This window comes from Gastrolobium bilobum, unplaced genomic scaffold (genome assembly GCF_033153095.1).
Source record: "Gastrolobium bilobum isolate Gb01-03AN ecotype WA unplaced genomic scaffold, APGP_CSIRO_Gbil_v1 utg1530, whole genome shotgun sequence".
Lineage (NCBI taxonomy): Eukaryota > Viridiplantae > Streptophyta > Magnoliopsida > Fabales > Fabaceae > Gastrolobium > Gastrolobium bilobum.
Genome location: NW_026898965.1, coordinates 29,748 through 48,662, shown reverse-complemented (window position 1 = coordinate 48,662; position 18,915 = coordinate 29,748). Strand labels below are relative to the sequence as shown.

At 34.6% G+C, this 18,915-nt stretch overlaps 2 protein-coding genes across 2 annotated transcripts; one reads left to right on the top strand and one right to left on the bottom strand.

Moving 5' to 3' along the window:
- The first annotated feature begins 762 nt into the window (after nt 1-762).
- LOC133285896 (uncharacterized) lies at nt 763-3,182 on the top strand. The gene is made up of 2 exons (XM_061483210.1): nt 763-886; nt 1,144-3,182. Exon 2 carries the CDS (start codon nt 1,183-1,185, stop codon nt 2,890-2,892), a length of 1,710 nt encoding a protein of 569 aa, XP_061339194.1. The 5' UTR covers nt 763-886; nt 1,144-1,182; the 3' UTR covers nt 2,893-3,182.
- An 842-nt stretch (nt 3,183-4,024) lies between these two features.
- On the bottom strand, nt 4,025-15,090 carry LOC133285893 (ribonuclease E/G-like protein, chloroplastic). Its single transcript, XM_061483207.1, has 11 exons — nt 14,964-15,090; nt 13,814-14,885; nt 13,381-13,698; nt 13,203-13,244; nt 12,614-12,738; nt 10,170-10,317; nt 8,649-8,721; nt 6,754-6,866; nt 5,904-6,023; nt 5,431-5,586; nt 4,025-4,744 (listed from the first exon to the last, which is right to left on the bottom strand). Exons 2-11 carry the CDS (start codon nt 14,780-14,782, stop codon nt 4,565-4,567), a joined length of 2,244 nt encoding a protein of 747 aa, XP_061339191.1. The 5' UTR covers nt 14,783-14,885; nt 14,964-15,090; the 3' UTR covers nt 4,025-4,564.
- Between the last annotated feature and the right edge of the window lie 3,825 nt (nt 15,091-18,915).

Genomic DNA, 18,915 nt, shown 5'->3' with positions numbered 1-18,915 from the left:
GTTAGATCGATTATGTTGATTCAACAGTTATATTTATTTCCATCTTTGTGTAGTCATGATTTCTCAAATTTAATACTTTATATTTATTTCTACCTTTGTATGGTTATGATTTTTTATATTTAATACATTCACTTTAAATATGAGGAATCATAATCATACAAAGATAAAAATATATATAACCATTAGATCAACATAATCATAATCGATCTAACGATGAGATTGATTGGTAGTCACACAACTTATTCTTACAATATCTTTCTCATATTTAATATGTGATATGTAATATGGAATATATAATTTAAAAAATAAAAATAAAACGACCTTCGGTTCAGGAATTTTTTTTGAAATAGTAGGGAAATGAGATAGATAGAGAAATGATTAGAAAAATAGATAGAGTGAGATAGGTAGAAAAATGTAAAAAAAAGTTGTTTGGTGGGAAAAAATTTTACTGGGAAGATTAGGTAACTTTATGGAATCAACAGTGCATTAAAAGCCAGATAACCGGTTTTCCGAAAAATTCACCTTCAAATTGGGTTTCTAAACAGTGCGGATATCTATGTTTCTCATAAATCCAGACAAATTGGATAGATGGGTTTTTGGTGAAAAACGTTGAAACAAACATGGTGTTTCTAAAAGTCATACTTGAGAAAGAGAAAGATAGATATCCGCTGAAAAGCTCCCAACCAATCACCACCTAAAAAGTGGGTCCTTATATTATTTAATTAATAAAATTTTGTCCTTGATGTGTGACGACTTGCAGTACAAATTTACAATGAGGCACAGCACAGGTGAAGACTTTTCATGAGTGAGTGAGTGAGAGACAGACAGAAAGAGACACCCTTTTGCTTGCTTGATTCCTCATCTGTCAAGATAGCTAGATTAACAGGTTTGTTACCAATTCTGCATTTAGATCTTGCAATTTTGATAAATGGGTTTTCTTTTTTCTTTTCTTTTCTTTTTTCACTTTCGAACATAGCTTCTTCTGCTTCCTTTCATTTTCAGATCTTATAATTCCATTACTCGTTACTCTCTCCATTGGGAAAAATAAAAATAAAAATGGTTACTTTAAAGCTCTTATTGCTATTTCAATCCATTTTAGTTTACTGGGTATCTTTTTTTTTTTTTTTTCTCATGTTTATGCAGGATATATATTTTGGGGGGTGATCTAATAGACAATTAGCAATGTTGGGTCGGTCTGCGTTTTCCAGAACTGGAAGTTTCCGGCCAGAAAATTTAGGGCAGAATGCCATGGCCATGATTGGGAATGTTTGCTTCTCCGTGTTTGTTATTGGGGTCTTGGTGTTTACCATTATAGCTGCCACTTATGAACCAGAGGATCCCTTGTTTCACCCTTCAACCAAGATCACTACATTCCTAACTTCCAAATCCAATGCCACTTTTAAGTCTGATAACACTGTTGTTAGAACTGGGGAGGATTTTATGGCTGCCAATGAAACTGTATTTGGCTCTATTATTAACATGGCCGATGTTGATAACTCAGTTAACACCCAATCCGGTGAGACTGAGACTACTGCCTCTCAATGTGAGGGCAATGCGGGAGGCCCTATTGATTGTAGGGACCCGGAGGTGTTTCATATGATGATGAGGGCTACTATTGAGAAGTTTAAGGATATCCATTTTTACCGATTTGGGAAACCTGCTCCTGGGTCCAATGATAGTACTTGCGATATGGCGTGGCGGTTTAGGCCTAAGGATGGGAAGGCTGCTGCTTTTTATAAGGATTATAGGAGATTTGTGATTGATAGGTCTGAGAATTGTACACTTAGTGTTGTTAGCATTGGGGAATACCATTCTGGTGGAAATGCAAGGAAGAGGAAGAAGAATCAAAAACCTGGGCTAGAGAAGTCGCCACCAAAGCTGGACCAGGTGAACTTATTGCCTGTTGTTGGAGAGTTTGTTAATGACAGCCTCCCTGTAGTTGAATCTGAGAGTTCATTTAGTCATGGTAAATACTTGATTTATATGGGTGGTGGAGACAGGTGTAAGAGCATAAATCATTACTTGTGGAGTTTCTTGTGTGCTCTTGGGGAAGCTCAGTATCTAAACCGAACATTGGTTATGGATTTGAGCATATGTCTGTCTTCGATTTACACATCTTCAAAGCAGGATGAGGAAGGCAAAGACTTCAGGTTTTATTTTGATTTTGAGCATTTAAAGGAGGCCGCCTCTGTATTGGACAAGGAACAGTTTTGGGCAGATTGGAAAAAGTGGCAACAAAAAGATGGGATGGCTCTTCACCTTGTGGAGGATTTCAGGGTCACACCCATGAAGCTTATGGATGTGAAGGATGCTTTAATCATGAGAAAGTTTGGATCTGTTGAGCCGGATAACTATTGGTATAGAGTCTGTGAAGGAGAGACAGAATCTGTTGTTCAAAGGCCATGGCATTTGATATGGAAATCAAGGAGGTTGATGGATATAGTGTCTGTCATAGCTTCAAGGTTAAACTGGGATTATGACTCTGTTCACATTGTGAGAGGGGAGAAGGCAAGGAACAAGGAGCTTTGGCCTAATCTTGATGCACATACCTCACCTGATGCACTTCTCTCAACCTTGCGGGACAAGATTGATGAAGGAAGAAACCTCTACATAGCAACAAATGAACCTGATACGTCTTTCTTTGATCCTCTGAAAGATAAGTATACCACTCATTTTCTGGATGAGTATAAGGATCTTTGGGATGAAACTAGTGAATGGTACTCCGAGACAACTAAACTCAATAACGGTATTCCTGTAGAATTTGATGGTTACATGAGAGTATCCATTGATACAGAGGTGTTCTTGAGAGGTAAAAAGCAGATTGAAACTTTCAATGATTTGACGAGTGATTGCAAGGACGGTATTAATACCTGTAATGTTGCAGCAAACTAAATTTCTGTGAGACTTGAAAATTCAATGTTTTATACGTTGAAAAATACTCACGTGTACTTTTAGCTGTTATATGTGTTGCATTTGAGAATTTGTAACCTTTATAGTCTTAGCAGTGAGAGTAAAGTTGTTTAGTTTTGTATTGTAAGAGTAGTATTTACTTGGAAGTTTTGAAGTGTTCTTAATTGAAATTTGTTTCGTTTTTAAATTATTATTAGCCGTTTGGGGGAGGCTGGAACAAAACTGCTTATGTTAGACCTTGTTTTTCATGTTGTACTTTCCCCATTTGCTTTTCCACACCAATTTACTAGAAATTCAATGCTATAATAATAGCTATTTTAGTTGTCAGTTGTTCGGAGTGTTGAGTATGTTATTTTTGGTACTTGATTTTGTTTCCTATATTGAGGCATGATGATATCTTTCTTATGAAAAAGATATTTCCAAAGATTGAAATGCTTTTTGATTACCATAAAGACAAGATGAAAGCGCTGAAGGGGAAGTTTTTCGATGTGCGTCTGGGGTTGTTGGGGGTAATCAAAAAGCTTTTTGAAATGCTTTTCAAAGATATATTTCTTACTTGAAATGTTTTTTGATTACCAAAGATTGAACTGCTTTTTGATTGCCATAAATGACTAAATGTTAGTTAAGCTTTCACTGTACCAAAAAATAATAATAAATCTTAAGGGACAAAAATGGCTAATGAGTAGGTGAATAAATGCTTATAAAAAAACATCAAGCTCCATCATAATCCTTCATAGTTTTCATCGCGAATGTCATTTCCTTTAAGTAGAAATTAGGCCACTGCTATGACACTTAAAATATATTATGGGTTGAACACATTCTTTTGGCAAAATAATAGCTCAGGCGTTTACTTTTTTCTTGACAACACTCTTTTGGCTGCTTTTAGAAGGGATAATTTATTTCGGGATGAATTAAATAATACACAATTAATTTAGACATCAATTCTGAACCATCAGCAACACAGTTCTAATCTAAAGCAGAAAATTGTACGTAAAATTCGTTAAACTACTTAAGTAAGGCAATTGGAACAGTAAATATAAAGATGAAGGAATATAGTAAGTGATCATAAAATATTGAGCGATTAATAATAGTAACATTTAAAAATTGTGTGTAAATAACATTCATAGAGCAGCTCTATTGTAACAAATTCACAAGAGTTATACAAAAGCACAAAGCTTTTGTACGGTTTGCTCATGCTGTTCTTTAAGATAACACTTAAACTATTTTTTTTTTCCCAGCTCAAACAGGAATTCAATCTTTCCATTAATTACTAGGGTAGGGAATCCTTACTCTGATCAATACCTAATGACTGCTTGAGTACACCAGTTTCTCTTTTTCATCCTTTTGAGGGTCGTTGTTCGGTATGCACCTTTTGATAGGGGCTCAAATGAAGTCGTGAAACCTGCTATTCGTAATCACTTGGTAAAAAGAGTCGTTCTTTACAACAAAACTGTTCACTGTGATGAGTTTTGGATGGTACTTATCCGCCTAAAAGCTGCACCATAACAGCCTATTTCTAACTCAGAAACTCAAAAGTGCAACCAGATTATTTTTGCTCTTCCACCCTCGTAGTTGTTCTCCCCATGCCATGTATAGCATAAACAAAATTCATGTGTACAAAAAGGAACAAAACCCTATTTTAAGAAAGAACTATTTATTTTCCCCTAGCCTTTGATTTTTTTACTTGAACAAGAGTCAGATTTTGGCCACGCTTTTTGATACTGGACTCTGAGGATCTTAACATCGAAATGGCAACTTGATGCTGGTTTTTTTCCACTTTGTCATCTGCAAATGGTTTGACTTCGAATGATCCTCTAGTGAACCCTCTAGCAACCTGAAGAATTAATTAAAAACAGCGAATCAGTGCTCAGCAATGCAGGACTTGAAAATTATATAAGCTTCTGAGAAATAAATGTTACAACAATCATTTTCAAAGTAATGCTTTATCAACCCAAAATCACATTTAATATAGGCTTTGCCACCAAAAATCTTACAGGACGGAAATATTACCCCAATAGATAAAATTCCAACCTGGCTTTTATAAAGAGCTCAACTGCACTTGCGTGTCATTCACTAGACAGCAATGTGACATGTGCAAGATTAAATCTAGGAGAAACCCATTAGATTACAGCGTAGAGGCAAGTTATATTTGGATGCTAAACCCACAATTATTTGAGTGAACATATTTTTTTTTTATTTTTTTTATAAAAAACATTCAGTCATTCTTTCAAAAGTAGTTTTCCGAAGTTAACTTTTCCAAAATATATTCTACTTAAAAATAGACTACTAATACGATATTCATTTTTATGGAAGCAATTTTGTAAATATAATTGAGGTGGAAGAAGTAAATAAAACAAGTGTCCATTATTATTTTGTGATGGCGGTGAGGACTTTGCCTCTATACCTTGCAATTTAAATCCAACCCTACCATTACTTTGAACTGAAAGAAACTAAGAATGGTGACAATTGTATAAGCATAGCAACAATCGTTGAAGCGAAATATCCATTTATCAGTTATACCTTTAAGAGAATCCAGACTTTGAGAGAGCTGCTCAATATTGCAAGTCTTGTCTTTTTCCCTGAAGTCAAGTACTCACACATATGATGGTCAACCCTCAGAATAAATTTTGGCCAGGACTTGGGGTTTTCAGGGTCTGCCTTACGGTCCACTGTTGCCTGGGATATGAATGGAGAGAAACAAGAAATCACACTCACCACAATGAGTAACAATAGGGAGGGAAGTGAACAGAACACTAATATGATCTACAGAAATGAGTTACCATAAACTCAGAGGAGTAAAGGAAGAAGAAAAATATATTGCAGCAGGTAATATGCACTAAGAAGCTAAAGTCTATCTTACTGAATACATAAAAGGTGCTTAAGGAAATGTCAAATAGAGCTTTTCAAATGTCTCTGACACTAATGTTCCAGGTTTTATTCCCCCAAGATCTTATGGCTGAAACAAAATTCGGAGACCGAAAATGTCTACTTACAAGAAACCGACAGATTTGCTGTTCAATTTTTGAGAAGGACGTCTCTAAAGCTTCAACCCTGCCTGTGGCATGGCAACAAGCACATGGTTCACTAACCATGAATGTCACACTTGGTCGAACCTGTCAAACATTGGCAAAGCATTCATAATTTATTTTAATGAATCTTACTAAACTTGACTGGGTGCTGTGCCAACATTCATCAGAGGAGAATGCAACTTAAACAAATTGTAGTTCATGCATTGTTCTTGTCAATCTATAGTCATTTTAGTGAGTCACGACGTGAGGCAAGCATGAAGGACAATGATTAGTAAAGTAACAGAAAGTTAAATTAAATTGGCACCCTATTTGAGATGTTATACTTGAATAAAACCAATGGAAGTATATGTAGCAAAAGAAAAGAAAAGAAAAAGCTGCTCACTTAATGTTTCATATGAAGCACATTGTAAATATAGAATGAACAATTGAGTAATTAGTACATATTCTTTTTCTCTCTAGTTAGACAGATTATGATAGGACAGATTATAGGAAAGACATGTGACACATTATAGGTTTGATTTGCTTCTTATTTGTTTTCCTAGAATCAGCTCTTTGTGAGGAGAACAATTATTCACATTAGTCTATATATTGTAAAATATTTGTACATGAACATTCAAGAAAAAAAAATTCAAAATTTCTCATATTTCATCTCACATCTATCTATTTCCATATTTATCCTCCATTTTTCTGATTCAACAAATCCAAACGCAGTCATAGTTGTTACATCAAGGTACAATCATTGTGTTGTTGCAGTAAAGTCTGCTATAATGAACTAACATATAGCTAATATATCCACTATAGACAAGCAACCTACCCTCTTTCGAGTTATTTCCATGAGTCCATGTCTTGACAATTCAGAGACCTTCACCATTGATCTGTCTCTCTCAATGGCTTTCTTGACTTCTTCATAGACCAGTCTTTTGTTTACTGATCAAGAAGAATCCAAATTCAATAAATAAATATATTGATAAGGACATTAAGACTAATAACACCTAGGGAGAAGTCATTTCAGAGTGGCATAACAAATGATGTACTATTTCATCCTTAAGCTAAATATCATTGCATCAACAACCTAGAATTGACAATATTATAACATTCAGGAGATTGTTTACATTGAGGCTAGATGACTTAATAAGTCACATCTCCAGTCCTCACTCCTACATGAAGGTATAGAATGAGGGCACAGGGTGAGAATAGAGTTCAAACATAATAAAAGTCAGGCAAAACCTGATATCTAATGTGGCATTAGGTAGCTTTAAAGCACAAAGTTCCGGGTCAACCAGATGCTTGTCATTTTTATTGTGTAAGGGCAACCACAAACTTGATTGCAAAACTCAGGTGATCCAATCATTGACAGTCTATTTCGTTTTTTATGTCCACAGATTATTTTCTCTTACATCTATTATTCCTTTGCGCTTAAGTTTGAAGCATTAACTACGGCAGTCCAGAGTGATAAAAATGAGGCCTAATAACTTAATCTAAAGGCCAGGAGTAAAAGATAGATTAAGATCAAAAAAAGAATTCACTTTAAATAAATATTGTCAACAACTTAAGACTTCAGTGGGACTCATTAGTGCCTTATAACTAGTTTTATTAAAGAGTTAGCTCCAAAATATTTTGCATCCCAATACAGATTGTTTAGGCAAATTACAGTTCTTCTGAGAATATGGATGCTATCAATTCTGTGTACAAAGTGATAGTGAGACTCGTTAAAGCAAAAAAGAACATGAAATCAAAAATCGGTACAACTGCTGATAGAAGGGAAAAATTAATACTTTTTCCTCTGAAGAGAGATGGTACAATTTTTTAAATTATTATGGGCATTCTTTAACAACTAAAGCTATTAGAGCAGGAGGCCTTTTGACATGTTATCAGAACCCAACAGATCAAGCGGTCTACTAATCTCAGCATTTATCAAGAAATTTTAGGGTAACATTATACTAAAGACTGTTGCAAGCCTGTCCTAGGTTCACATTTCAAGCTCAGGAGATCTTAACTTCAAGGACCTTGTTAGAGTGATAAAACCATTTTTGTTCCTTTCATAACAGCTCAAACTTTTTGATCAAATGATTCCTTGAATAAGTATTGTGAAGAAATTAAAAGGGAGAAACCCATTTAAGTTCAAAAGAGAATAAATACACTAGGTGGGAATAAATACACGAACAAAGAATAAGAAAAGAGAGTAAAATGTTCTGTTTCCTATTTTCGTTGCAAAATTGAGAAAAAAATCATAAATTCATGATTGCACTTTAGCCTTTTTTGGAGCACTTGCAGGTTTTTATTAGAGATCAGATATGTTTCAATCAGATGGAGAATAGTTAACAAGAAGGAGGAGCTCCATGAAAAACTACTGCACAGAAAATTTCCTTGTGCCAAATTCAGGCTAAATAATTCATCAATAATTAAACTTTATTGCCATCGACAAGTTAATCTGCAAGCATGTGATTATTACCATGCATGACCTATAGGTTAGGTTGGCAAATTTTGCAAAGTGACACAAATTACAGTCACAAACTTAAAAAGGGAAGTCTAAATGCTATGGGACTCTCACATATGCAGAAGTGTCATTATATTTTACTTTTTAAGAACATATCAACGGTAATTTTAAAACTCCAACCAGTATAATAAAATCTTCTAAAAGTACATCTGAGAACACATTTACTTACTATATAATTCATTAGCCCAAAAAAGAGGGAGACTTCTATTTACCTTCATCTGTCATATCAATGAAATCTACCACGATGATGCCACCAATATCCCGTAGTCGCAACTCCCTTGCAATCTGTAACACATTGTTTCTATTAAAGAGCTCGTACTGCATAGTTTGTGTGAGATGGATTTGAGGAATTAAAATGGAAAAGGGAAATATTTGGATATACGGTTGCATAGTAAATCCTTAATTATTCTCCTCCTTTGAAACGAATAGGCTGCTAACTAATGTACTTAATCAATGTGAGATTCATAGAGACAAAGTTTAACTTCATCAAGACACTGACAAGCAAAACTCTCCTACAAACTTAAGCTATTTAATAAAGGCTCATGAATAGTTTTATATTAAACATGCACCCTAATGCAAGATCCCTCTAGGCTCGAAGCATGGATAATACACAGGTCTACTTCTCCCTTGTGTTGAACTTCAACTTTATTTAAGAAGAATGTGGGTGTCCAAGATAAAACTCTTGGCCACGTGGTCAAAGAGACCCTAATAGCATGTCAATGACTAACTCCCATAAAAGCTTAAGTTGTTTGTTGAAGGCTTATAAATGAATTCATATCTAGCAAAGAGCATCAACATGTTAAACATTTTATCACAAAAGCTTAAAGAATATCATCAAATGAAAAGATATTGGTGCTTAATTGATTTGCAAGGAAGTTGTGAACAAGAAAACTTTGATCAATGGAATGGTATGTTCAGCTAAAATAGACTTTGTCTTTAACCTCTTGGAAGGTTTTACTAGTACAAACCCTATTTAATTATCTTTTGCTTCATTGATCCTACATGCAAATACAGATCACCACAATGATAAACTCACATTTCTTCCTAAAATCACGAGACTATCTCCTTACAATCAAAATGGGACAAATTAACTCAAGTCTAGCATATAGTAAAGAACCTTTGAATAGAAGTTGTTTGTGTTTAATTTCAATAAACTGCTACTAGAAGACTAAATGTCTAACTGCATTTACGCATTCACACTTGTAACATGGATAACTAAATCTAACCTGGAAATCATTAATCACTCTAAAACAGCAGAATAAAATAACAAAGTATTAAAATTATATTTAGTGTCAGTGTATAACACTTAGACTAACAGTATGCCACCACATATTACTTAAGAGTATAGCTGAAAGTAAAATATCTTACTTATTTTGATGCGACATTTTTTTTTCATTTGATAATGTATAAAGTTTATGCTGATAATAGACCAGATATTACTCCAAATTAAATATTAAATTTCTTCAAATATCCCTAAAAACCTTGTGAAATGGAATTCATTGACACTTCAGAAATAACTCAGGATTTAAGGTAAAGCAATTCACATTAATGGATGTTTTAAATATATATTATCATAAGATAAAAAGAAAGTGATGAAGAAAAAAACAGTTTTGCGTGAAAAAATAAAATGAAATAACAGTACTTGTCCAAGTCAGAAAAAAGCAAAATTTATCTTACTAAAGCCCATGTGATGCACAAATAAATGATCATAAAGAATGCAGCGTCTAACATACTTGTTTTGCAGCTGCAAGATTGACCTCTAGAATAGCTTTCTGCTGTGAAGTTCCATGACCAAACATCCCATGTCCTCCATTTACATCAATAGAAACTAATGCCTCAGTTTGTTCGATGATTAGAGAACCTCCATTAGCAAGCGGAACCCTATAAAGTGATCAACATAAAGAAAGCTTCCAAATTAAGAACTTATCATTAGGATTCTAGGAAGGCCAGATCAATTGACATTTGTTTAAGAATATTGGCAAAGAGACTGCTATTTACTGTTTGGCCTTTTTAACAATATTCTGATTTTTAATCGCACTGAATGGTTTGGAAGGCAGGCAGCTTGTGAAAAATCAATAATTTGATATCAGGAAGATATAATTAAGAGTCTGTTTGCTTTATAATTTAAGAATGCCTTTATAATGCAAGATATTTTGTTTGTCCTGAAGTTTTTGAAATTGGTTATAAGGAAAAGTAATGCAGTTTCAAGATACCTGACAAGTTTATCCCAGAAAGGAGAACTTTAAAGGAAGGAAATGAATTGTTAGAACTGTTGATAACCAAATTTGGTCATCTGATTACTTCGAAATAAAAGAGAATATTATTGTCCCCGTTACAGTGTTCTGCTTTGCTTTTGATGTTTTTGAAGATTTTCTTATGAGAGGAATTCACTTGATTGGAAGGCACCTCTTGCATATTTTTAATGGTTTCTGATGGAACCAGAAAATTATATTAAGTAAAATAATGGAGACAAGCTCTTTACAGACACTAATGGCAGAAAAATAAACCAAAAGACCCCAACTCACCCTCGAAACCAACAAACCTAGGCTTCAAGAGATCCCAATTCCCCACTCACCAAATGCTCAATTCATGCCTACCTCACTACACACACTCCTCTCCTTTTATCCTATTCTATATTGAACCTTCTAGAATAATTCCCTAACTAACTAAATAATTATTTCACTTTCAGGCCCATCAGTTTCTATTAGAAGATTTTTTGAATCCTTATCCTCTGAATTGGACTCTTTCCATTCCATAAAACACTTAAAACAATACATAACTAAATAAATCTTACATACTGTAAATCTAAATTACTGCATCCGCAAACATTGAATGTCCTATTTTCCAGCCAGATGTAAAGCACTCCTGGCATAGACGTAGAACTTAAGCTTTTGGGTAGATTTAATTCTTGACAGTACAGTCAAGAATCAAATCCTGTCAGCCCCATTCTACTAATTAAATTATAATTTAAGCACAAGATTTGAGTGGACATCTGCTTTATCCATGCTTCAAGTTCAAACATAAAGGGTTTTGGCACGAGGGGATGTATTAAAGATACAAACCAAACTTAGGTTTGTATTTGTAAAGAACCAATTCAACCCCAAAGGTTAAGTTGTTACGTGAAGCTATATTAATGACTTTTATATTATATTTCTCTAATGCGCCCCCTCACACAAGAACTCATTGGATTTGAAGGGTGAACAATGCATCAGGCCCCGCCTACATATGCTAAGAAATTCCATTTTTTTTTTAATAGAATGTGGGCTAAGGCTCTAATATCATGTAAAGAACCATTTCAATCCAAAAACTTAAGTTGTTAGGTGAAGGCACGTTACTAGTTTTATATTATTTATATTAAATTTCTCTAACAGTATTGCACCTAACTGCCTAAGCTTTTCAGTAGTTTTGCTCTTGACAAAACTCAATTATGGTTTATCCCAAATAACACCAACAACTACTTGTTTAAAAATCTAATATTTTCTCTTATTAACTCAAAAAGTTCCCAAATGATCCTCACTAGGTTAGTTTCATATATGCAATCTGTTGGAACTATAGGGTTTAGGTTAGGAAGTAGTAAAAGAGTTAAATAATTTGAGATTGATATTGATTTGATGTGTTGCTATGTTGATACAAAATACTGTTCCAATAGTCCTATTTATACTAATATTAGGTTACTAGTGTAGTATACAACCATTACTACTAGAAGCACAAGCCCACTAATACAAGAAAACTACTAGCCCCAATTATGTAACGAAAAATAGTAAAATTAGGAAGTAATGATTAAGATTGCCTCCTCAATAAGATAACTAATTGATTCCACAATATATACTTTAGATCTTTAAGATATTTAATAATTTTGGAAGATAGACTAAAGATATTCTAAGATATTTTGAGGATATTCTAACACAAAGGGGCGGTGCACAAGGCTCCCCAACTTGTGAGGGTAGGGGTGCCTTGCCTTTGTATTTTTTACAAAGAAGTTGTTTCTTAGACTCGAGCCTGTAACCTTCTGGTCACAATGAGCAACCTTACCGCTACTCCAAGGCTCGCCCTTGAGGATATTCTAACACAATTTAATGAAATATCTTTAAGAAAAATAAGATCATAAGGACAAAGATAATACATGCTAAAAGCTATATATGAATGATTAATAACAAATGAAGTAACAAAATTTCACCTTTTGCTGAGGATGTTGTCAATCTCTCCTTCAATGTTGAATTCATCAAAAAGGGGAACTTTTTTATCATATAGTTCAACTCGATCACAAAGATCAGGGGCAATTTCCTGAAGGTAATTGGTCACCTGAAGATTAAATATAAAGGTTAAAATCACCAAAACAGATGTGTCAAGTCAATTTGAACATTGAAATTGAATCTTAAATTAGTCAATGATATAAGTTTTGCAATTGCAAAAAATAATTATACCATTCATATAGCACTATTTGACTACAAACAACTAAATCAGCATGCTAACGTATAACCATAAACTAAAATGAAGTTAAGTCTTGTACACATGTGAGATGTAAGATACAGTTTTCCATTTTTTCCAGGCTTTGACTGGAAGCATTTGTTAACAGAAAATGGTAAACCAACATGTGACAGCCTATCCCACAGTTGGGTTCAGAAACTAATTCTAACAGTAAATCACCCTACTCGTCTTGATTAACTCTCTCGGGGAAGAAAAGCCAATATTGTTCACATACAAAAACAGACATACTCCAGTCCTAATAGTGCAACTTAGCCTTCTCCAATTAGCTGATATCATACCTCATGAAATGTCCTTGGGGAGTCAACCACCAGTTTCTTAACCTGAAGTATATCATGATAAAATCAATCAGGAGAGGACAGAATGTAACCCGGATTTTCTTTTTAATAAAAATAGACACAGTTAAGTTAAACATCCTAGAGATCAATGGAGTGTCTTAAAATTAGTAACAGAACTAACATTTTCATTGAAATAATCCTGCACCACTGAGAGAGTTTGACCCATTGCCCTGTGCAAAATAACAGGAATAGCTCCTTCCACCCCTTCATCAGCAGCAAGAGCTGCAGATTTTGCATGTTCCATTATATTTTTCCAAGTCGAAAGCAAACCTTCTAAGTCTTTCTGCAGTTCCTCAAAAGAATGACCAGCAGCAACAGTTCTTACAGTGAGGCCAAAACCCTCGGGCTGCAATGTCTTTGCTATAACTTTCAACCTTGTGCGCTCAACACCAGAAATCTTTTTGGAGACTCCAATTTTACCACATCGTGCAATCAAAACCTGCAGGTCAAAGAGTCCAATTCAGATGAAACACAGTATATGCAATTTATGAGAGAGACCAAAAATGATATACAATTAAAGTTTATGCAAGGTGCAAGCATGGAAGAGCACATACCCAGAATCTACTTCTTAGTTTGGGATAAGCAGTCAGCGTGGGACCCTTAGTACCAAGGCCCTCTTTAACAACTTGGACAATTATTTTGGTTCCTTTGCGAACTTGGATCCATTTGCTTTCGCCGGAAGCTACGTAGGATGCTCTCCTTGTGTCTTTTGTTTGCAAAATATCTGAGTTGACAGACCCATTCATGCCAAAAGGAAGAGAACTGTTATTAATTTCTCCTTCTATATGGACTTCACTTCCCTCTATATCATCCTCAAAGTCAGCTTCTACTTCATCATCGACCATGCTACCATTCACATTTTCCTTAAGAACTTCTGAAATATAAAAATCATCCTCTCCTTCATGCTCATCATAGTCATTGTGTACAGATTTTAAACAACCATCCTCAGAATTTATGTCTGATAAACCATCAGATATGTCAGTAGCATGAGACATGTGATCATTTTTTCCCTTGAGATAAATTTCTTGTTTCTTTGTCCTTTGACGAAATGGAGGGAATATAAATGGCTCCTTGTTTTGCTTAATATCCATAAGAGCAGGTCTAGAATTTCCAATATTAACAAAAGCCCCACCCATATGGGGAACAAGCTTTGTGACTACCCCAACATATACACTATCAGATTGCACATTACTCTTGACTGGTTCAAATAATAATTCAACCAACTTTTCATCCTCTAGCACTGCAATTCTTTGCATAGTACAAATTGATGAGTTAATAAGTAAAGTAGTTGAAACAGGGTCTTTTGAAATTATATTACTACTTTCTTCAGGTAACAACTTTTCTGTATCTACCAGCTTCACCTGCTCTTCTGCAGTGTCATCAGTTTCAGATTCACTGGATTTCATTGTATCCTTGGAGACAATGGAAGGGGATGAATGGACTAGCCAGGGTTCCTCAACAGGCTGGTAATTCTCAGAGAGGATATTAGTAGAATGTGAATCCTTATCATTTGCAATCACCATGTCCTCATTGTCGTAAAATAATTGATCTCCCAAACTGAGTTTCTCGGACTTTAGGACATCATTTTCAACGAGACTCACAATCCTTCCTTCATCTGTCAAACCACTGGAAGCATTTGAGTGTTCAGAAACATATTGGGAAAAACAAATATTTCTAGCGTAGAGTAAAATGATGAAGTATTACCTTTGATTGGAAAAGATATAGAGGGTTGCTCTAGAAGATATGTTTCTTCTGTGAAGGGGCTCCAAGCATGAGCTGAAGATATCTGGGAATCAGACCTAATCCATAAATCCCTCACCATAATTTCATTGCCTTCAAGGACTGTAAGAGGTATTGACAGAGAAAACACTGGTCCAGGCTTCCAAAGAATGTCACTTGAGGACCTTGAATTTCCCTTAATGAAATAATTATATTTGAAGTTTAAGCCAAAAGCAATCTGCAAATATAAAATTACAAGCTGAGTCACTTAATTCATAAAAAAGTACATTGTACTTTGATGTTCATACAGTATTCCAAGAATATTGAAGCTTCATATAATAATCCAAACTTTAATGGAAGGAACATTTTGATCTTGAAGATGCAAAACTTTGCAAAGGGTCTCCTATCATTTATTGCAGAACACAGACTGTAGTTGTATTGACAGGAACCACAGAAATTTTGAGGGACAGATTTGCTTTTCAAGGGTATTTGTGTTGATTTCCAGAGATATAACTCTTCCCTATTGGGGGAGGTTTCTTTCTACTATTCCTGATGTATTGTTGGTTTGCTCTATATATTTCTCACTGTGCTTGAGAAACCTATTCAGCCAACCTCAGCTCAAGGCAAAGACGAATACAAAAGTTAATCTAAATGTAGAAACATCTTCTGATTTAAACTTTCTTTTCTTTCTATACAAATAAATAAATATATAAGATTAAATTAGACAGCACAGAAAAATTACCATAAATTCAGCTTTCCATATGTTAGTGTGCTCCGTGGGAGACATTGGTACAGCCATGTTTGGTTTCCAGCAGCCTAATACAGCAGGATCACCAGTTATGTACAGAAGATGACCATCTTCTAAATCAGCTTCTACAGTCCAAATGATCTTGCATAATTCATCAACACTAGTGGTTGGCTTGCCTGAGAAATCAGACTGCCCAGATTCATCATTCATTCTAAGTTGGAGGAAAATACACTGAGAAAGCATGATTTGGAACATTAATGCCAGAAGGCAGATTTTGCACCCATGTAGAATTTATATTATTGAGAGAGGCCTTGTTTGATAGTTAGCAAAAACGTAGAACAAGAAAGTACCCTTAGATCATATAGGATGATGAAGAGAAACAAGAAGACTGTTCCAAGTATTTAAAAAAATAGAAAAAAAAGAACTCTGGACTAATGTAGCTAATACCAAGAACAAGGGTAGTTATTATCGTTGTAGTTGAGGCATTCAGTTCAGCAATAGAGTTTTATGAAGATAAATCTACTTTACCCTCCATGTAATAAAAAAATAAAAAAAATAAAAAAAATGTTCTCTATTCATAAAGCTAATTCCAATTGTTTAACAAATATTGAAAAATTGAAGTGGCACAATGCACCACTGCTTCTGAACATATTTACAGAAACTTATTACATATGATCTATCTACTTGTTAATGCATCATGCTAATTCTTTACTTTTCATTATCTGCAGAGGGAAGGATACAACAAAGGTAATTCTATCACTACAAGAATAAAATATTTTAACATGAAGCATACGATCTAACTCCTGATCCTGACCCTGTGATCTTGTGACAAGTTAAGCCTGAATCAGATTATACTAATATATAATTGTAAATTGTGACTTGAAAAAATGATATGATTTGGATGTGTTAACACTTGAACGATACAGTCGTGATAAGGATCCAACAGCTACAAAACAAATTAAAGCAAGACTAAAGAAAGTAGACAACCATATGCTTAGGAAATGACTCATAACCAAATAAATTAACAAGAGCTTACAAAAAGCAAAATTGCATGGATATTCATGTGAGTACCTATGCCAGTATGGGTACAGGGTACAGCAAAAATTCTAAAACTAGGGTACAGATAAAGCAACATATATTCTATAGAAATATAGAAAACATAAACAATAAAGTAATTAAATCATAAGAGATTATAATTATCATAATGGTCTAACTCAAGTAAGAAAAAATATTTAAAAAAGGCACAGGTTTTTAAGGAGTGAAGTTGTAGTTTGTTTCATTTAGTAGCAAACCAAACCACTTAGTAATAAAACTTGGTGTTTTACATGCATGAATTGACTTGTACTAGAGTAATAAGGGAGTATCGGGTATGTACCCATGTGTATCCAATAAATACCAGCACTAGATACGTACCAGGTATGAGTATGGCAACAATTTAAGAGTACCCATGCGTCATAGCCAAAAAGGTGTTTGAATTACCTTTCTCTGTTGACAATGCAGCTAATCTTCTGACTGATTTATGGTTTGTCATACAGCATGTGAGTCTGAATACACCGCACAGAGGTACATGATGATGGCATATATGCCTGTCCCAATATTAGAATACATAAGTGCAACCAAGACCCAAGAAAAAGGGGGAAACAATTAACACTGTAAAGAGTGAATATCCATCAACATGATGATATCACAATTCCTAGTCGTATTGGTCATCATTCTTGATCTATCCATAATAATCTTATCTTTCAAATATAAAAGCAAAATTAATTACGCATTTGGTATCCTTAATCATCTTAGCAATGCTTGTAAGCCATATGTATAGTAAATGGGTTAAAATAACGGCCAGTTGGTATGACAAGGCATCCCTATTTGCTATGTTTAGTGGGAAATCTGAGTGGGCTATTTCAAGTGATGAATTCTCAATAAGCAAGAACACTGTTTTGTTTCAATATATCGAGTCAACACTTTCTAATTCAACGAATAAGGAGAGAACAACTATAATTGAAGGTGTGTAGAATCTAAAAGCTTCAGCCGGGCTAGTTTTTGTAGATAAAGTGAAGGAACTAGTTAAGCTGGTCACTCGGCTATCAGACTCAATTTCGGTCAACTATACAAGAAAACCCTTCCTTAAATCTATCCATTACAATTTTTTGCATATCTAAATGATAACATAAATAAAATGAATGTTTGAGTAGATGGGAAATGGTGAGGTCCAAAATCAGGGTTAAAAAATCACCTCACATTTACCTCATAATACAAAAATATGAGAAGGCTGAAAGGGAAGTGCAAGTGATTTACACTCCACCCTGCATGTTTTGGCTACCACTAAAACACGAAACTGAGTTCAAAGTAATAACCCACTCTCTACCAAGCAACAATGAGTGAAAATTGAGATCTTTTAATTTAAACTTCATTTTCACTCCCTCCCTTACGTTGTTTTCCACATACTCAAACAAGCATATTCTAATTAAAATAAACAGACACTGAAAAGGAAGAATTTTTCCTATCAAGAAGAAAGCTTCTAAACTAAACATCTTGCCGAACAACATAGAATTTGGGTATACATGCAATTAGTCTTTCTGGGTACCATCACCCAATAGAATTTAAGGGAAATTCAAGAATAATGCAATAAGAATTGTCAAATACAGAGGTAGTTCAGCCTCATAGAAACACAAATTGGGTAAGGGAAAAAAAGTGAAAAACTTAAAGTGAGAGGAACCTCTTTGGTTGCAGAATAAAAGGGTAAGAGAAGGAACTATTCCAGCGAAAAAGCGGATTTTGGTGCAGAAAACCAACTTCAGCAATGACCTCCATGAACATGAACCCCAGTTGGGTGTAAGTGCTAAAGTGGGCATGAGAGAGGGTAATGGAAATGGTGTCTGAGACTGAGAAGGTAAAACTTCATCACTTGAGACGATGGGAAACGAAGAAATGCTGAAGAGGTTGCTGTGTGTCAATGCAAACGTTAATAGAATGAATAGAGTGTTGAAAATGGCGATATTGCTATGGATAGATAAACTATTCGTAGGTGGTGGTGACTGGTGACGGGGTGCTTACATTGACACAGCCACAAGATTATGGGTTTCCTTGGCGCCTTGCGTAGATAAACATTACAGAAATTATAATGTTAAGAAATTTTATTTTATTGTGTAGTAATTCATTTATAAATTAAGGGAATGTATGATGTAAATT